Raw genomic sequence first — 19,169 nt, 5'->3', positions numbered from 1 at the left:
CCTAGCTCCCTCGTACATACTCTTCACAGCACTTAACAATTTCCCCTCCACTCCATATATTCTTAATACCTTCCACATACCTTGCCTATCTATTCTGTCATAAGCTTTCTCCAAGTCCATGAAGGCAGCATACACTTTCCTTCCCTTCTCTAGATACTTCTCCACTAAACATCTTAGAACAAATATCTAATCTACACACCCTTTTCCCTTCCTAAATCCCCCTTGTTCTTCTCCAACTAGCTCCTCTGTCATATGCCTAACCCTATCAATGAGTATTCTACCATATATTTCACCAGCCACACTAAGAAGACAAATACCCCTATGGTTACCACATACTTCTCTCTCCCCTTTTCCTTTGTACAGAGGAACAATTATACCTGATTTCCAGTCCTCTGGAACCCTTCCCTCTTCCTAAGCCAATCTACACAACTTCCATATCCACTCCACAACAATCTCACCCCCATACCTAAGCATTTCACCACACACTCCATCAATTCCTGGGGCCTTTCCCAGCTTAATCTTCTTCATCGCTTCCACTACTTCCGACCTACTGATCTCTTCCTCCCTCCTCTCATGTCTTCTTCTCCCAGCCATTCCCCAACCACTTATACTCACACTGCTCTCACTCTCTACATTCAACAAATCCTCAAAGTGCTCCTTCCATCTCCTCAATTTCTCTCTCTTCTCCACCAACAATCTATTATTCCTTTCTTTCACTCCCCTACTATTTCCCCTTTCACACTGCCTTACTTTCTTTACCTCCTTCCAAAACAATTTCTTACTCTCCCTCCATTTCACACTCAGATTCCTCCCAAACTCTTCATCCACTTTCTTCTTATGAATATATATATATATATATATATATATATATATATATATATATATATATATATATATATATATATATATATATATATATATATATATATATATATATATATATATTCATATATATTCATATATATATATATATATATATATATATATTCATATATATTCATATATATATATATATATATATATATATATATATATATATATATATTCATATATATATATATATATATATATATATTCATATATATATATATATATATATATATATATATATATATATATATATATATATATTCATATATATATATATATATATATATATATATATTTATATATATATATATATATATATATATATATATATATATATATATATATATATATATATATATATGAGTATATATATATGAGTATATATATATATATATATATATATATATATATATATATATATATATATATATATATATATATATATATATATATATATATATATATATATATATATATATATATATATATATATATATATCTATATATATATATATATCTATATATATATATATATCTATATATACATATATATACAGTGGAGTCTTCTTTATCCTAAATTCTTTTAAACTTAATATTCCATTAACCGTAAGTTTTACTAAAACATTCTCATTTCGATAAACCACAAAAATCTGAAATCTATCCGAAAATTCAAACACGATGGGCTTGTTTCACGCCACTATGATTAGTTTATGGTTGCTCCGCTAGTCATTAGAGCTAGTTACCCACTCCCTCACGTGCATCCACCACCTCGGATGATTTGGACGATGTGGGAGATGATGTGGATGATGTGGGAATGACTGAATAAGGAAACAGAAAATATAAAAAAAACAATTAGGTTTAAGACCTTATTTGTTTGAATTACTTACAGAGAATTACATAATTGTTTTGGTGAGGGTTTATTTAAGTTTATTTGAGTAAAGATTTATTTAAGTTGACAGTTTCTATTACAGTTACAAAAGTGCAGTTACATATGTAATATCTTAAGTGTAATAAGTGCTTTGGTGATGGTTAAGTGGCTTTTGGGGTGCTGGTGGTGGTGGTGGGCTAGACATTGCTAGAAATGGGTGATGAGTGAGTACAATATTGTTCCCTTGTATCCTACATATTATTACAGTATCTTTTATCCAAAAAAAATCGATGAAACGAAACTTTGAAAGTCCCATGATTTTTTGATAAAAGAGAGAGCAGATGGAGAGAACACTTTAAGGAATTGTTGAACGTAGAGGATGGAAGTAATGCGAGTATAAGTGGCTGGGGAATGGCTGGGAGAAGGAGGGAGGTGAGAAGACAGGAAAAAATCAGTAGGATAGAAGTTGTGGAAGCAATGAAGAAAGTTAAATCAGGGAAAGCCCCAGGAATTGATGGAGTGTGTGGTGAAATGCTGAAGCATGGGGGAGAGATAGTAGTAGAATGGATGATGTAGAAGATGTGCAGATTGGCCTGGGAGGAAGGTAGAGTCCCGGAGGATTGGAAGTCAGGTATAATTATTCCCTTGTACAAAGGAAAAGGGGGAAAAGGAGTGTGTGGTAATCATAGGGGCATTTGTCTTCTTAGTATAATAGGAAAAGTGTATGGTATGATACTTATTGACAGAGTTAGAGAAAGAACAGAGAAATTAGTTGGAGAAGAACAGGGAGGCTTTAGGAAGGGAAGAGGTTGTGTAGATCAGATATTCATTCTCAGATCTTTAGTGGAAAAGTTTCTAGAGAAGGGAAAGAAGTTGTATGCGGCTTTCATGGATTTGGAGAAAGCTTATGACAGGGTGGATAGACTAGGATTGTGGAAAGTGTTAAGAATATATGGAGTAGATGGGAAGTTGTTGAATGCTGTGAAGAGTATGTACGATGGTGCGAAGGCTGCAGTGCGTGTGGGTGGTGAACTAAGTGAATTTTTCTCTTTGAAAGTTGGTTTGAAACAGGGATGTGTCATGTCTCCATGGTTGTTCAATCTGTACATGGATGGGGTAATAAAAGAGGTACAAGGTAGGGTAGTGGATGTTGGAGTGGCCCTGGTGAGAGAGGATAGTGTTTGGAAACTCCCTGTACTGTTGTTTGCAGATGATACTGTGTTGTTGAGTGAGGACGAAGGGGAGCTGCAAGGCTTGGTGAATGAGTTTGAGAGTGTGTGTAAGAAACGGAATCTAAAGGTGAATGTAGGGAAGAGTAAAGTGATGGTCTTTGAGAGAGGTGAAGTCAGTGAATGTACAGCGAGGTTGGATGGTGAGGAATTGGAAAATGTGAGTACGTTTAAGTACTTGGGTAGTGTGATGAGTAAGGATGGAGGTTTGGAGGGTGAAGTGCTTGAAAGAGTACAGCAGGGAAGAAAGGTTGCTGGTTCTTTGAAAGCAGTGATAAGAAACAGGGAAGTGAGCATGGAAGTGAAAAAGTTACTACATGACAGTATTGTGATACCAACTCTAACGTACGGAAGTGAAGCTTGGACGTTGTTGGAAGGACACAAGTCAAGAGTGAGAGCAGTGGAAATGAGTTATTTAAGAGGAGCCTGTGGAGTCACGTGGAGAGACAGGCTGACGAATGAGGATATAAAGGAGCGTTGTGGTGTTGATGTGGATGTGATAGGAAGCGTTATGAGGAACACACTGAGGTGGTTTGGCCATGTGGAGAGGATGGAGGGTGAAAGACTGACGAAGAGAGTGTATGTGAGTGAGGTGGAGGGGGAAAGAGGGAGGGGGAGGCCGAGGATGAGATGGGGAGATGGGGTGGAGAGGTATATGAGAGAGGGGGGTGTGAGTTGGGAGCAGGGGAGTGAAATGTCGGGGGACAGGGCGACTTGGAGGCGATTTGTTTGTGGCCACCCCAAACGGGATTGAGGTGTCTGGCAATAGATAGATAGATAGATATATATATATGTATGTATGTATGTATGTTAGATGTGTTGGTGTGGGTATGTGCCTGTGTTATAAAACACAGGTAAATATGGTGAGTGATTTGGTATAGTTATGTGGCAGCCTAACTGCCCAGCAGGTGGAAACATCCTTGACTCTTGTATTTTACTGGGTGAAGGAAGATATGAATGTTAGATGTGTGGGTGTGGGTGTGTGCATGTTTTATAAAACACTGGTAAATATGGTGAGTGATTTGGTATAGTGATGTGGGAACGTAACTGCCCAGCGTTTGGTGTAAACATCCTTGCCCTTTGTATTTTAGTTGGTGAGGGAAGATATGTATGTATGTTAGATGTGTGGTTGTGGGTGTGGGTATGTGCATGTGTTATAAAACACAGGTAAATATGGTGAGTGATTTAGTATAGTGACGAGGCAACCTAACTGCCCAGCATTTGGTCTAAGCATCCTTGCCCTTTATGTTTTACTGGGTGAGGGAAGATAATTGCCACACTATTGTTCTTAAATTTGTGTCCCAAAGGCACTCTGCTCATTTTGCTGTATATTTCCTTGCATCATCTGAATACTGTACAGTATGGGAAATTTGGTGTCATTAATGACTGACCTCATCCATAACATCACACTGGTCAGAGCTAAGTGTGAATGTTTTGTTATAATTTGGTTTACATCTATATATTCTAGAGTGATCTACCTGTTATGGTGTTGTCCACAAGAAGAATCTGTGAGCTACCTCCTCAACTGTGCCCTAAGTGATGACACCAGTATTTCTGCTGCTCACCGTCTTAGAGCTCTCCGCTGCCTCCTGGCCATTGCTGATGAGAGGATAATACAGAAGTGTTACCCACAGGGCATAGTGAGCATCAGGTATTGTGAAATTTGTTGTTTTCCTAAATTTAGTACCCTTCAGGATTACATTGTGCTGCAGAAGGGGAAAAGAAAAACTTGCCATGGACTGTTATGAAAACTTTTTTTTTTTTTAAAGAGTAAACTCAGTTATCCGTCATCCTAATATATGGCGCAGAAATGGGACGTAATTTGCAGTTCTGTGCGGTATTCGGTGTCGAGGTGTATCAACCAGCTCATAAATGTTAGCCAGCTGGCACTGTATTACTGTATTACAGTATTTTATCATTATTGTATTTTATGCTTAAGTTTCATCTTTTCCTCATGGGAAAGTTTTTAAGATAGAGGGTTAAGATGGATAATAACGCAGTATCTGGACCAATTCCAAATATTGAGCCAGTGGGGAATGCAATGCAATATCCAGCATTTTGCTTTAACCAGCATAGGGTTTAGCTATATTAAACCGGATAATTGAGAGTTTACTGTACTTTGAAAAGTTTATGTGAGATGATTGCATACAGTATGGTATTGAATGTGTTTCATAGAATGTACCTATCTATCCATCATTTCAATGCTATATTTCCCCATCAGAAGCAGAAGGACCCACTACTAGATATGTAAGGTGAGGATGACCAGTAATAGGTCCCCGAGTGACATTGTGAGCAATAAACTCATCTTTTGTTTGGTTTTCGTTGTAGGTGGTGAAACAGTTACTGTATTAAAAGAATTTAAGAAAGATGTGTATCACCGAGTGACTGTAAACATTGGTTTTGGTGGCATGCAAAGAAGGAATGCAGGACCAGGAAACATGATACAATATTGGCAAAAGTGAAGAATGCTGTCTTACAGCCAAAGAGAAGGAAGGCAGCAGGTGTTGATGATGTATATGCAGATATGATTAAGTATAGTGTACAGTAGAGGCTGAATTGAAGTGTTTGTTAGAGATACAGTAATCCCTCTATTAGCTGGACAATCCATTACCTGGATGCCGTGATCTGGCTGTTCGAAACGATTATTCATATATTTTTCCATTTTATCCGGACAAAATTCTTCCGTCCCATGGGAATAGCCTGGTGGTGCCACCCTATCTGGCACGGCGGTAGTTCACCCAGCACTACAGTGCTCGTCAGAAGTATGGAGCGCCCTGCGTCCCTTCTGAGAAACAAACCTTTCAACATTGAAAAAACATATAAATAATGCATTTTATTTACCTTTAGTGCTTCGTAGGGTAGCCTTTACGTTTCTTCACGGACCTGAGACGTCTTGGAAGTGAAAGGGCGAGGCTCCTGAGGTGCTGGAGCGGTATTTTGTCCCAGGAGTCACGAATGGCAGCTTCCAGCTTAGGCAGAGAGCTCACGTCCTTCCCTTGGAGACTCTTCTTTACGAGGTACCAGAGGTTTTCAATCGGGTTGAGGTCTGGGCTATTTCCTGGCCAGTCTGTCATGAATGATACCTCGCAGTCACGAAGCCAATTGGTGACCGATTTGGCCTTGTGAGGAGGTGCACCGTCCTGCTGAAACACTCGTGCACCTGTTAGCTCGAAGGAGTCTGGTAAATGATCACACAGAAGCTCCAGGTAAACATCCTGATTCACTCTGAGGTTCTTGGGAAGTACAACAAGCTTCCCCAAACCCTTCCCTGAAAAACAACCCCATACTATGAGTGAATCAGGATGTTTAACTGTGCTTTCTACATACCGTGGGTCAAGTGGGTCACTACCTTTGCATGCTCCTCTGTTACAGGTAACACTAAACGTTGCCTCATCAGACCACAACACTGACAACCATTGCTCCTCACCCCAATTTAGATATTTATTAGCAAAGGCAAGCCTACGAATTCTCTGGCTGCTAGAGAGAAGAGGCTTTTTCACAGGCCTGTGACTTGTGTAACCAAGCTCATGCACCCTACGAGACACTGTTCTCACTGACACCTCGCCAAACACTTCTGGGTTGCTCTCCTTAATTTTCCTTGCACTCACACGAGGATTAAACTCCACTGCACGTTTTAAAACATTAACAGACCTTGGGGAAGTTTTCCTAGGCCTACCAGACCGCGGTTTCTTTGTTGGAACTTCACCACTGTTTTCCTCCCGAAACCGCGCACACCAACGACGCACTGTCGATCGTGCCACACCAACCAATTCACTAATTTCCTTTGTCTGGTGGCCTGCTTCCTTTAGAGCAATGATCTGGGATATGATTTCACTCGATAGTTCATGGGTAGGTGCCATAACAAAGTTTTGAAGGCCAAAACACTGCGGGACACTCGGTAAAAAATGGCGCAATTTGAGAGGGACACTCGGCGGAGTTCCTCTCTCTCAGGCAGCCCGTGGGCGACTGAGGCGGGAACCAACCAGCGCGTCAGAAGGCCCCAGGCTACCGTGACGTCATGCTCGGAGCTCAAACTTGTGGCTCAATTCTTACCCCCAAAAATGGGTGATTCTTTTTGGGCCATAAGTATTGCGCGCCCGGCGGACAACGCTGAATACTTCTGACGAACACTGTAGAGACCCCCTCAACCATTCCCAGTATGTGTACATGTGTGTGTGTATTTATAAGTGAGGGAAAGATCGTGTATGTGTACATATGAGCTTTTTTCATGTGAGAGAGAGAGAGAATAAGTACAGGAATGACAAGCAAAGTCCCTTCTATAGTAAACAAATGAGGGAGATAGGCATAATATTGCTCCCTTCTCTCTCTCTTCTCCATTCCCTCCCTCCCTCTATCTCTTTTTCTGGAGAAAGAGAGAGAGAGAGAGAGAAAATAAATACAGGAATGACAAGCAACCTCTTGTCTTTAGTAAACAAATGAGGGAGATAGGCATAATATCGATCCCTCCTCTCTCTCTCTCTCTCTTCTTCTTTTCCATTCCTTTCCTCCCTCCCTCCCCCCCTCTCTCTCTCTGGAGAGAGAGTAAATACACGAATGACAAGTGACCTCCCGTCTTTAGTAAACAAACGAGGGAGATAGGCATAATATCGGTCCCTCCTTTCTCTCTTTTCCTTCATTCCCTCCCTCCCTCCCTCCCCCTCTTTCTCTCCAGGGAGAGAGAGAGAGAGAGAATACAGGAATGACATATGCAGCATCCTTTCTGTAGTAAACAAATGAGGGAGATAAGCATAATATCAGTCCCTCCTCTCTCTCTCTCTCTCTCACTCTCTCTCTTCTTCTCCATTCCCTCTCTTTCTCCCCCTCTCTCTCCAGCATGAGAGAGAGAATAAATACAGGAATGAGATCTACAAGCATTTTACACTGGCTTTCAAAGTTAGGTTATGTAAGAAGGGGGGCCAGGGGAGAGGTCCATTATCCGGACAGAGCCATTACCCGCACATGCCTTTGGCTCTATTACACCAGATAATTGAGTGATGTCTGTATATAAGAAATCTTGAATAAGTGAAATTGTACCAGTTGTTGTTGCTCAAAATCGAGTGATTGCTCTATATAAGAAATCTTGAATAAGTGAAACTGTACCAGTTGTTGTTGCTCAACCCTGGTCCATCTGATTGAGCAGATTTGTTGACCACAGGTAAGCAACTGCCCCTGTGGGTTGTCCTGTAAGTTCCATACACCGTTGATATTATGTCTGCATCCTAGTGTGGCATGTGTTTTGCAGTGATTCATTATACTGTATGTGTTATGCTTTGTGAGCCCCTTCCACAAACAGAGTACATGTTATCCATGATTCCACCCTACTCAGATCTATGTTGGTAGTTGAGAAGGGCTGTGTGATGTCCTGACATGAGTGTAGCTATGTGCACTCAGTCATCTTTAATTAAGAACAGTAATTGTTGGATATCAGGAGGGAGGCTGGTAATATAGTGTTTTAATGAAGGTGTTGTATTGTCTTCTGTGTGAAGTGACTCTGTTGATATTTCTTCATTGTTGGTGTTGAAATGTTTGGAGTTGGGATGTCGTAGAGGGTTTGATAATCTCTGTGTGGCAGATTCTTTTATGTGCCTAAGTGTTGTATGCTGTGTCTCCCTCATTGAATGACAGTATGTTGTGTATTGGCACAATACCTCTCAGAGCAGGTTAGTCACAAACACAGAGAACTTTGGTTTCAGATATAAGTGAGGTGTAGGAGTAGTTTGGGTGCAGCCAGCAGCAATGCATAGAGTGTTGTTCTGTATGGTTTACAAGATGTTGTAGTGATTTTAGATAGAATGGGAGCCCATGCCAGGGAGGCATAGGACATCTCTGATCTAATATATTGGTTATAGAGTAAGAAGTGTTTCTTTTTGTCGGCCACAGTCCATCGCTGTGCTGCCCTGTGGAAAATGAATCTTTTAGAAAGAAGGAACCAAAGACTTGAAGCCTGCAAGATTTAAAACAAAAAAAAGTAAAAAACAAAAACAAGATAACAAGGAGCCAAATATAAGATTCGTTCATTTCAAGATGCCTTGATCCTCTGCGTTTGAAAAACTGGAGGTTAAGACAGTTCCAGAGTTGACCTTTTGCTTACATGAGGGACTGGGAGTAACAGTTAACTCTTGCATTAGAGAGTTGAACAGAAAAGGGATGAGAGTTTGTTGCTAGGCGGGTGCTATGCGCCAGCCATAGTGGTGGAGGGATGCAAACAGACAGTTCAGAGGAGCAGTAACCATTGAAGTATCAATCGAAAAGAGGTAAGGATGCAACAGTACGGCAAAGAAACAGGTTGAAGGGAGCCAGTAAGAGGAGGAAAGGTAATGAGATGAAACGCCTTTGACTCCACCCTATTGAGAAGAGCTGTATGTAGGGATCCTCCCCACACTTGAGAGTTGTACTCTACATAAGGACAAATAAGGCCTCTGTGTATAGTCAATAACTGTGTAGGGGTAAAGACGGCATAGAGTTGACTTAGCATACCTAATCTCTTGGATGCAGATTTTAGTAGAGAGGTAATATGACCTTTCCAAGGTAAATCCTGAGAGAATGAAACTCCAAGTATGTTCAGAGATGATGCAGGATTGAGCTGGACATTGTTAAATATTTGAGGGTATTCCTGTGGAAGATTTTGATGGGTTGGAAAATGTAAGACCTGAGTTTTTGATGTATTAAAAGCAAGAAGTTTACTTTTGCCCCAATAAGAAATATATAAAAGCAAGAAGTTTACTTTTGCCCCAATAAGAAATATATAAAAGCAAGAAGTTTACTTTTGCCCCAATAAGAAATATGAGCCAAGTCAGACATTAGGTGTGCCATAGCCTCATCCTTTGTTGAAATAATTGCTGAGATGGATACTGCGAGAAGCAGATGGAAAGGTGAAGAGTGGAGTCATCAGCATATGAGTGAATAGGGTTAGGTGAATAGAAGGAAGATAGTTGATGATAGGACAGAGCCCTGAGGAACACCACTATTAATAGCTGTAGGAGAAGAATGGTGACCATCTACAACAGCAGCTATAGAACAACCAGAAAAGAAGCTGGAGATGAAGGGATACATTGAAGGATGGAAACTGTAAGAGGGCAGTTTGGATATTAAAGATTTATGCCAGACTCAATCGAAAGCCTTTTGAGATATCAAGTGCAGTGGCAAAGCTTTCGCCAAAGTCCTGAAAGGAGGATGACCAGGAGTCTGAAAGGAAGATGAGAAGCTTGTCAGTGGAGCATTCCTGGCAGAATCCATACTGTTGATTAGAAAGAAGGTTGTGATAGGAAAGGTGCTTTAAAAGATTTTTGTTCATCATCATATAGATTTAAACCTTTAGAAATAAAGGATGTTATAAGCAATTGGGCAATAGTCAGAGGGCTGGGAATGGTCACCCTTCTTTGGGACATGCTGATTGAGAACAAACTTCCAGCAAGAAGGAAAAGTATAAGTTGACAGACAAAGACAAAAGAGTCTACCTAGGCGGGTGTAAGCACAGTTCTTGAAGACTACAGGATGGATGCCAGCAGGCCTGTATACCTTGTTAGTATTGAGGCCAGTGGTGGCAGAAAATGCATCAGTTAAAGAAATTTTAATGTCAGCCGTGAGGAAGTCGGAGAGGGGGAAGTGATGGAGGAGTAACACCAGAAACATCTAAGGTGGAGTTGGAGGAGAATGTTGAGATGCATTGTCTCTTCATGTCTTGTATGTGGTCCTAGAAGGTGAACCCATTGTCATTCGTCACCCCAAGGATCTTGGTAGAGGATGTGTGTTGCACATGTACTTTGTTAAGTGTGATGTCAGGGGAGTTCCAGTGTTTATGTTTGCTGCTGGTGATGATCAGTTTGGCTGGAGTGATCATGAGCCTGATGTCTTTGACCTCAGTGTACAGTGTAGTGAGGCAGTCCTGTTGCTCTGTGCAAGCTGTGTTTGCAGTGTGGTGCATGGTTGTCATGGTGATGTCACCTGCATATGAAGCAATGTTTGTGGGCAGTAGGGATATGAGACTATAGTGCATCTATAGGTTATAGAGTTCAAGTAAGAAAACAGCCCTGTGGTACTCGGTGAGGGAAATTTCTTGTTCGTGATGACTTTCCCTGGAGTATAACATGTGTCCACCAGATAAATGGCTGGCAACCTAGCATTTGGTTGAGCTGTCCGTGTTTGTAGATCTTGGTGATTAGTTTGGGTCAGGAGATGGCATTGAATGCTTGCTAATATCTCTTGTTGGAAGAAGTGTGCATTATACAGTTGTTGTGGAGTTGATGCTGTCTAATGCTTGTTGTGTGAGGTTAGTCTGTTGTTTGTATAGTGTAGTGCTCTGAATCCATGTTGTGATGGAGCAAAGGGTATATGTGATGTGATTTTGTTGAGAATGGGGCATTCATTTATCTTGGATAACATGCTAACTAATGTTATGGGTCTGTACAAAGAATGGTGTGTTGGGTCCTTCATTTGGGTGAAGGATTGTGATAACTGTTTCATGTTTCAAAATATCGGGAATGGTGCATATGAGTAGTTGCTGATATATATGAGGACCTGGATGCCGTGTGGTCCTAAATGTTTCAGGTGGAGGTTGCTGGTGCCCCAGTGCTTGCAGATTTCATTGTTTTCGTGATAATATTATGTGTCTCATCTGAACTAAAGGGGGTTGCATTGTTGCTGAGTAGAAAGGATTGCATATGCAAAGAAGATTGTTTTCTTGACTCAGTGCATGTTGGTGTTACGTGGTTTGTGTTCATATCTTGTTTCTTGGAAGGAATGTGTTGGGTGTTGCGGGTGAGTGTGGCATGGCTCTTGATGTTGATTGTGATTTAGTGATACTGTTAAGTATTTTGTAGAGCCAAGAGGGGTCTGGAGTGATTAAGTGTTGTTACAAAGGCCTTCCTGTTTTTTGTTTTCTTTGTACTAATTTTGTTTTTTATCTCATTATTTAGTTCTTGGAGTCGTGTGTGTGTTGGGGGGGGGGGAGAGAGGGCATGTGTGTAAGTGAGTTCCAGTGTCTTGAGATGAGCAATCTCCAATGTAAAACTGGTGTCGTAATGTCTTTTGTTGCCTTGTGGAATGTGATGTTTGTCTGTGTTGAGTATGGTATTGAACTTTGTAATGTGCCCATTAATAATGGTGATGGGTGTGTTGTTTAGTATGCTGAATTTATTCTGTTTCTTCAGTGAATTTGGTCTGATCTGCTTTCTTGTTGTTTGTGCACATGAGATGTGATTGGTCTTGTTTGGATTGTGTTTTGTGCACATGAGATGTGATTGGTCTGGTTTGGATTGTGTTTTGTGCACATGTGATATGATTGGTCTGATTTGGATTGTGTTTTGTGCACATGAGATGTGATTGGTCTGGTTTGGATTGTGTTCCTGTGGTGATAATGATGGTGAGATGATCTGTAGCAAGCTTGGGTTCTGTTCATGGGGTGGTGGTGAGTGCAAGTGTTGACAAACAGCATATGATGTCTGTGGAGGAGGGAGTGCAGTTTGCAAGGTGTGGGATAAGGGTGTTTTGTGAGGTGTCATTGGGAAAGTGCATGTTGTTGAGTTGTGATCCAGTGTCAGGGTCTTGGCAGCTGTTCTGTTTGATGTCACTATGTTATGTCTGCATTACATTTGTGTAGTAGGCAGTGTGTAGGAAGCATATCTGTTGTTTAGTTTAGAGCATTTTTATTAGCTAAATTTGGGTCTCGTGATTTACTTTTTTTCCAATTTTTAATTCCATTAAACCTCTTTTTTGTTGGTGTCTTATGTTTGCATTCCCTCCATACAGTAGTCTGTTTGCCTAGGAAGCATATCTGTGGTCAAAGTGCTGCCATACAGTAGATGGTCATTAGTTAGCATGTTGGAGTCAGGCCAGAGGGTTGGTTAACACATTAGATTTTTTAATGGGTTATAGACCTTTAAGTGTGCTGAACTCTAGGTGAACACTTTACCGTCACACATGGAGAGTATACTGTATGGGTTGCCTGTTGCTGATATGTCACTGCAATTATCTTCCTCTGTTTTTGACAGGCTGTGCTAATTGCATGCCACCAGTATTGACACTGATCAGCATCCGTGGATTCCAGCAACACTTAAGGGGATAAGCTTTTATTCCTTAATTTCCAATTGTTAAAAAGATATTTTTTGTTTCAGCTTTAGATTGATAAGAATAATTTCACCTACCTTTTCCATTTTCCAGCTTGACCAGATTTCTTTTCTGTGTCACTAATGATTTCCTTTCATGTTTAAGGTCATTACTGCAGTCACTGACATATGTAAGTCGCCTAGAAGGAGTGGGTCATGCTACCACAATACAGCAGTTCAACAGCATGGATAAAGGTGCTCTTGTGGAGGGATTATGGAGGTCTCAGCGCCACAATCCCTTTGCACTTAGTCTCATCTCTGACATTTGCTATGAATACAAGGTCATTCATCAGGCAAAAAAAGCATTTGTACAGTTTGTTTTAAGTGGCTGTGATAAGCTGTAAAATCCCTTTAAGGCAGACTTCTGTTAAGGCTGACAAGTGAAATGAGACATGCATTTCTAAAGTGAGTAAATATTCTCTAAGCAAGTCTAAGCATAAACCGAAAACCTTATCACTGGTTGTTGAGTTGCCTTTTCTTTTGTTCCTGAATGAATAAAACTTTTTATAAACTAGTGAAAAGTGAATTTGTATACAGGTAGACTGTTAAAGTATGGTACCACACAGTAAATATCCTGTATAATGAACATCCTGTTAAGATGAACCTTTCCTCCTTAATTAGTCCACCTCAAGGGATTTTACCATAATTTTCTTTAGCATAGTGGCCTTGCATAGATTACTTAATGTTCTGAAATTTTCATTGCAGGTAACCTTTGCTTTTTGTGTGTATGTGTGAGTGTGTGTTCTTACCTAATTGTTCTTACCTAAATGTATCTTTACAGGAATGAGTCAAGCTCATACTGTCCCATGCATTAAACCATTTTTATCATACATATCCTTAAGTTTGTGAATAGTTTTGGCACAGTGCTTCATTCAGTAGTGCATTCCACTGATCAGTTGCCCTTTTTGGGAAACTGAATTTCCTTACGTCTTTATCGCCTCTCTTTTTATGTAGTTTTTTGCAGCGTCCTCTTGCTGATGCCTCCCCATAGGTTATATATTCCTTTATGTCTATTTTCTCTTCCCCTGAGATGCATTTATATAGCATAATCATGTCTCCTCTTTTCCTTCTCTCCTGTAGTGTTGCTAGATTCAATTTTTCTAATCTTTCTTTATAACTCAGATCCCTTACGCTTCGTATCCATCTTGTAGCTGCCCTTTGTACTTTTTCAGGCTTATCTATGTGTTTTTTGAGATGAGGATTCCATACCACTGATGCATGTTCCAGGGTTGCTCTGATGAATGATGTTATTATCTTTCTCAGCATGTCTTCATTTATATATATGTGAATGCTATTCTCATATTAGCAAGCAATGTACAGGTATACATGTTACATACCTTCTTATTGATATGGTCATCTGGAGATAGTCTATTATTGATAATTACTCCTAGGTCCTTCTCTCTGTTATGTGTAGGGTTGTTTTTCCTAACTTATAATCCCAATCTGGTCTGTTCTCACTTTTACCAAATTTAATTACATGACACTTGTCCACATTGAATTCCATTTGCCGTTTATTGCTCCATTCATGGAGCTTGTTTAATTCCTCTTGCAGCTCTTTGCAAGAGTCTGTGTTAGTAATTTTCCTTTGAATTTTTGCATCATCCGCAAACATATTTAGATAGCTTCCATTTCCAATGTTACTATGTCATTTATATATACTAAAAACATAATTGGTGCCAGCACCGAGTCCTGTTGCACTCCGCTGGTCACTTCCCTCGGTGATGAGCAATTTCCCCTTAATATTGTTCTCGTTTTCCTTTTTCTAAGAAAATCCTGCATCCAACAGTACAGATTCCCTTGAATACCTCCTTGATGGTACACTTTCCATAAAATTCTTTGGTGTGGTAGTCTGTCAAATGCTTTCTTAAAATCTAAGTAGGTACAGTAGAACCTCTCTAGTTCGGACTATACGGGGGAAGGGTTGTCCGAATTAGCAGATTGTCCCGACCATCAGGGTAATCTCATTCATGAGTTTTCCTGCAGGAACACCAGCCTCTAGTTTATCCAGTATTTTCATTTTACCTGCAATACTTAGTGTTACATGCTTCCTTTTAACACCTTTATTCATTGCAGAAGCTACACTTGCATTAGGGGGCATGGTAAGGAGGATTAACTTTTGAAATACGGCGTAAAAATATAAATGGTCGGTGAACTAGATGATGGAATGAATGCTAGCGTGTGTTTAAACAGGCGCCCATGTTACGACCTAGCATGATCTGAGACTAAACAAGTGACGATCGCTTTCCGCACCAATACTGAAAATGACTTTAGAATTATTTTCAGCATATTTTTGGAGTTTATTATTTTTAAATTTTGTCCGAATTAACAGAAATCCGGATTAATGGGGTCCGGACCAAAGAGGTTCTACTGTACTGTCCACCCATCCTTCTTTTTTCTGTAATGTTTCCGTAACTCTATCATAGTAGCTTAATAGATTAGTAACACGTGATTTTCCCTTTCTAAAACCGAACTGCCTCTCTGTTATCATACTACAATGCTTGACAAAAGCATTGCGTGCCCTGCGTCCCTCTTACAAAACAAACCTTTCAACTATGGAAAAACATGTAAATAATGCATTATATTTACCTTTAATGCATGGTAGAGTATCCTTTGCGCTTCTTCACGGACCTGAGACGTCGTGGAAGTGAAAGGGTGAGGTTCCTTAGGTGCTGGGGTGATATACTTGCCCAAGACTCACGAATGCCTGCTTCCAGCTTAGGCAGAGAGCTCATGTCCTTCCCTTGGAGATTCTTCTTTATGAGGTACCAGAGGTTTTCTATTGGGTTGAGGTCTGGGCTATTGCCTGGCCAGTCTTTCATGAAGGAGACCTCGCAGTCACGAAGCCAGTTGGTGACAGATTTGGCTTTATGAGCAGGTGCACTGTCCTTCTGAAACACTCATGCGCCTGAGAGCTCGAAGGACTCAGGTAAATGATCACAAAGCAGCTCCAGGTAAACGTCTTGATTCACTCTGCAGTTCCTGGGAAGCACAACAAGCTTTCCCAAACCCTTACCAGAGAAACTACCCCATACCATTAGTGACTCAGGGTGTTTAACTGTGCTCTCCACGTAACGAGGATCAAGCTGGTCACTACCTCTGCGCCGGTACACGCATGCTCCTTGATTACAGGTAACGGTAAACATTGCCTCATCAGACCACAACACTGACAACCATTGGTCCTCACCCCAGTTAAGGTACTTGTTAGCAAAGGCAAGCCTACGAAGTCGCTGGTTACATGTAAGAAGAGGCTTTCTCACAGGCCTGTGGCTTGTGTAACCAAGTTCATAGACTCTTCGAGAAACTGTGCACACTGAAACCTCGCCAAACACTTCTGGGTTTCCCTCCTTAATTTTCCTTGCACTCACACGAGGATTAGACTCCACTGCACATTTTAACACATTAGCAGACCTTGGGGAAGTTTTCCTGGGCCTACCAGATTGCGGATTCTTTGTAGGAACGTCACCACTATTTTCCACTCAGTAACGGGCACACCACCTCCGCACTGTTGACCGAGCCACACCAACCAAATCACTAATTTCCATCGTGGGGTGGCCTGCCTCCTTTAGAGCAATGATCTGTGATATTGTTTCACTCGACAACTCATGGGTCATAAAAAAGTAGCAAAAGCCAAAACACAGCAGGTCACTAGGTAAAAAATGGCGCAACAAGAGAGGGAGGAGCAGCCGAGTTCCTCTCTCTCACGCAGCCCGTAGGCAACTAAGGCGGCAGCCAACCAGCGCGCAGTAAGGCCTCAGGCTGCCGTGACATCATGTTAGTGGTCCAAACTTATGGCTCAATTTTTTCTCCCCAAAATGAGTGATTCTTTTTTTGCCAAAAGTATTGCGCGCCCTGACATAGGCGCACAATACTTTTGTCGAGCTCTGTATGTTCTTCTAGATGTTTTTCCCAAACTCTCCATACTAGCTTTTCTAGTATCTTACAACACTGGTCAGTGATACTCATTGGTATTTGAGTGGATTTTGTCTATTCCCTTTCATGAATAGAGGAACAGTGTTTGCTTTCGTCCAAATATCAGGTAGTTTACCTTGACCTAAGGATTCCTTGAATATTAAATACAATGGTCTGCTTAACTCTTCTGCACATTCATATAGCACCCAACCTGAAATTCTGTCAGGACCATTTGCTTTTCCTTTGTTTGATTTAAGTAACTCCTCCTGTACTTCTTTTTCTGATATTTGTATATCTGGCATGTGGGCATGCATGTTCCATATCATCTCTCTCAAAATTTCTTTCTTTTGTAAAAACTGATTGGAAGTTTTTATTTAGTGCTTCACAAATATCTTTTGTGTGTAGATGATCCCCTCAACCGTAATGGACTGTATTTTATCTTTAACTTTGGTTTTGCTTCAGATGTAGCTGTAAAAAAGCTTAGATTGATCACTACTTTTATTTATAATGTCCTCCTCAAACTGTCTCTGAGCCTCCCTCCTTATCTTTGTGTAAATGTTTCTTGCCTGTTCATGATTGTTATATGCCCTCTCACTGTTGTGTCTTCTGTATCTATTCCACAGTAAGTCTCTTTTTTCTTTTGATTTTTTTATATTCTGTATCAAACCATCTCTTTATTTTCATTTCTGTTGCTTTGTGCTGTGGGATGTAATTTTCTATATATAATATTTAAATCTTTTCCTCTAATGTCTTTTTCCCAATCTTTTTCTAAAAAGTACTTCTTCAGGTCATGATAGTTTCCCTTTTTGTAATTTAGACTCTCTTTGTAACTCTCATTGCTTGTAACGTCATACGCAATCCTGAAGCTACAATTTAATACTACATGGTCGCTTTTGCCAAATGGAGGGTGATACATTATATTTTCATTTTCATTTTCTTGCCTGGTAAATATAAGATCTAGTACTTGATGGGCTGGTGTTTTCCTTTATATGCTGTGTTAGGAAAAACTGCACGAGATCTAGTTTTTTTTTTATCCCAACAGCTTTCATGGCTTTCTACATCTAAAGTATTCCACTTTATATTTGACTTAAAGTCTTCAGTTAATATAATTCTTTCAAATTTCTCTTCTCTTCTCTGTAATAATGTTCTTAAACTTTGAATTGTACTTTCTGCCAGGTCTTCTTATTCACCTCTTTCCCAAGTGTTAGTTTTGGGTGGCAGATATAAATTTTCCACAATTAATTTCCCTTCAGATGTGTTAATATCCTTTGCAATAAGTTCTGCTTGTGAGGGTATATCTAGTTTTATTTCTTTGATTTTTATATTTTTCTTTGTTAAGATTATAATTCCTCCTCTCTTTCTTAAATTTCTGTCTCTTCTCCATATATCGTATTCCTCTAAGTTTAGGGTATCATTTGATATCTTTGGGGTTAATTTTGTTTCAGTTAGGCAAATAATGTGTGGTTCCTTTTCTTTGATGTAGTCTTTTATCTATAGTAATTTAGACACCATTCCATCTACATTTGAGTACACCAACCTAACCATCTTGTTTACTTACTTGCCATAACTTGAGTCTCCTACCTTCCTCCTTTTTGTTCCCTGTTGGTTATGTACCACTTTCATACCTGCAATCCAATTACTTTGTAAAGAAAAAAAAGTACTCTTCCCTTTCTCTGATCTTTCTTCATTCTTTGTTTTCACCTTCTCCCTTTTCTCTTTTAGTATTCCCAATTCCTCTTGAGTTAGGGAACTTTTTATCCATACTTTTTTAAATTCCTCTCTTTCCATGGATTTGTTTGCATTTTTTAGTATTGCCTCCACAGTATTCACACTGTGGAAGGTTACTTCTAGGGGCCTTGACTAATTTCTCTCATGTTTACCTAACCTTTTGTGTTTCCCTGTGTATTTATAACAGATTTCCTCTGATACTTCCTTCAATATGCTCATTATATTTGCCATCTCCTTTTTGTGTGTGTGTGTATGTATTTACCTATTTGTATTTACCTATTTGTAGTATACAGGAATTGAGCAATGCTCGTGTTGTCCTGTCTCCATATCCACATTTATCAAGTCTACCTTTACACACATGAATGTTTTTCTCATGCACCACCTCTTTGTCTAAGTCGTTCCAAATATTTAGGTATTTACCTAATATACCTAATTGTGATATACACGGAATGTACTATGCTC

At 39.9% G+C, this 19,169-nt stretch overlaps 1 protein-coding gene across 1 annotated transcript in view; it reads left to right on the top strand.

The window, feature by feature from the left end:
- The window catches only part of rod (kinetochore component rough deal), a 471,351-nt gene that overhangs the window by 294,571 nt on the left and 157,611 nt on the right, over positions 1-19,169 (top strand). The window contains exons 19-20 of the mRNA XM_080276726.1: positions 4,436-4,618; positions 13,177-13,351. Of these exons, the coding sequence (XP_080132852.1) occupies positions 4,436-4,618; positions 13,177-13,351 (358 nt within the window). The remainder of the gene's footprint in view (positions 1-4,435; positions 4,619-13,176; positions 13,352-19,169) is intronic.

Source organism: Coenobita brevimanus, chromosome 66 (assembly GCF_032717465.1).
Source record: "Coenobita brevimanus isolate Jiangsu-jjx chromosome 66, ASM3271746v2, whole genome shotgun sequence".
Lineage (NCBI taxonomy): Eukaryota > Metazoa > Arthropoda > Malacostraca > Decapoda > Coenobitidae > Coenobita > Coenobita brevimanus.
Note: the sequence above shows the minus strand (reverse complement) of the source record. Positions and strands in the feature narration are given on the sequence as shown.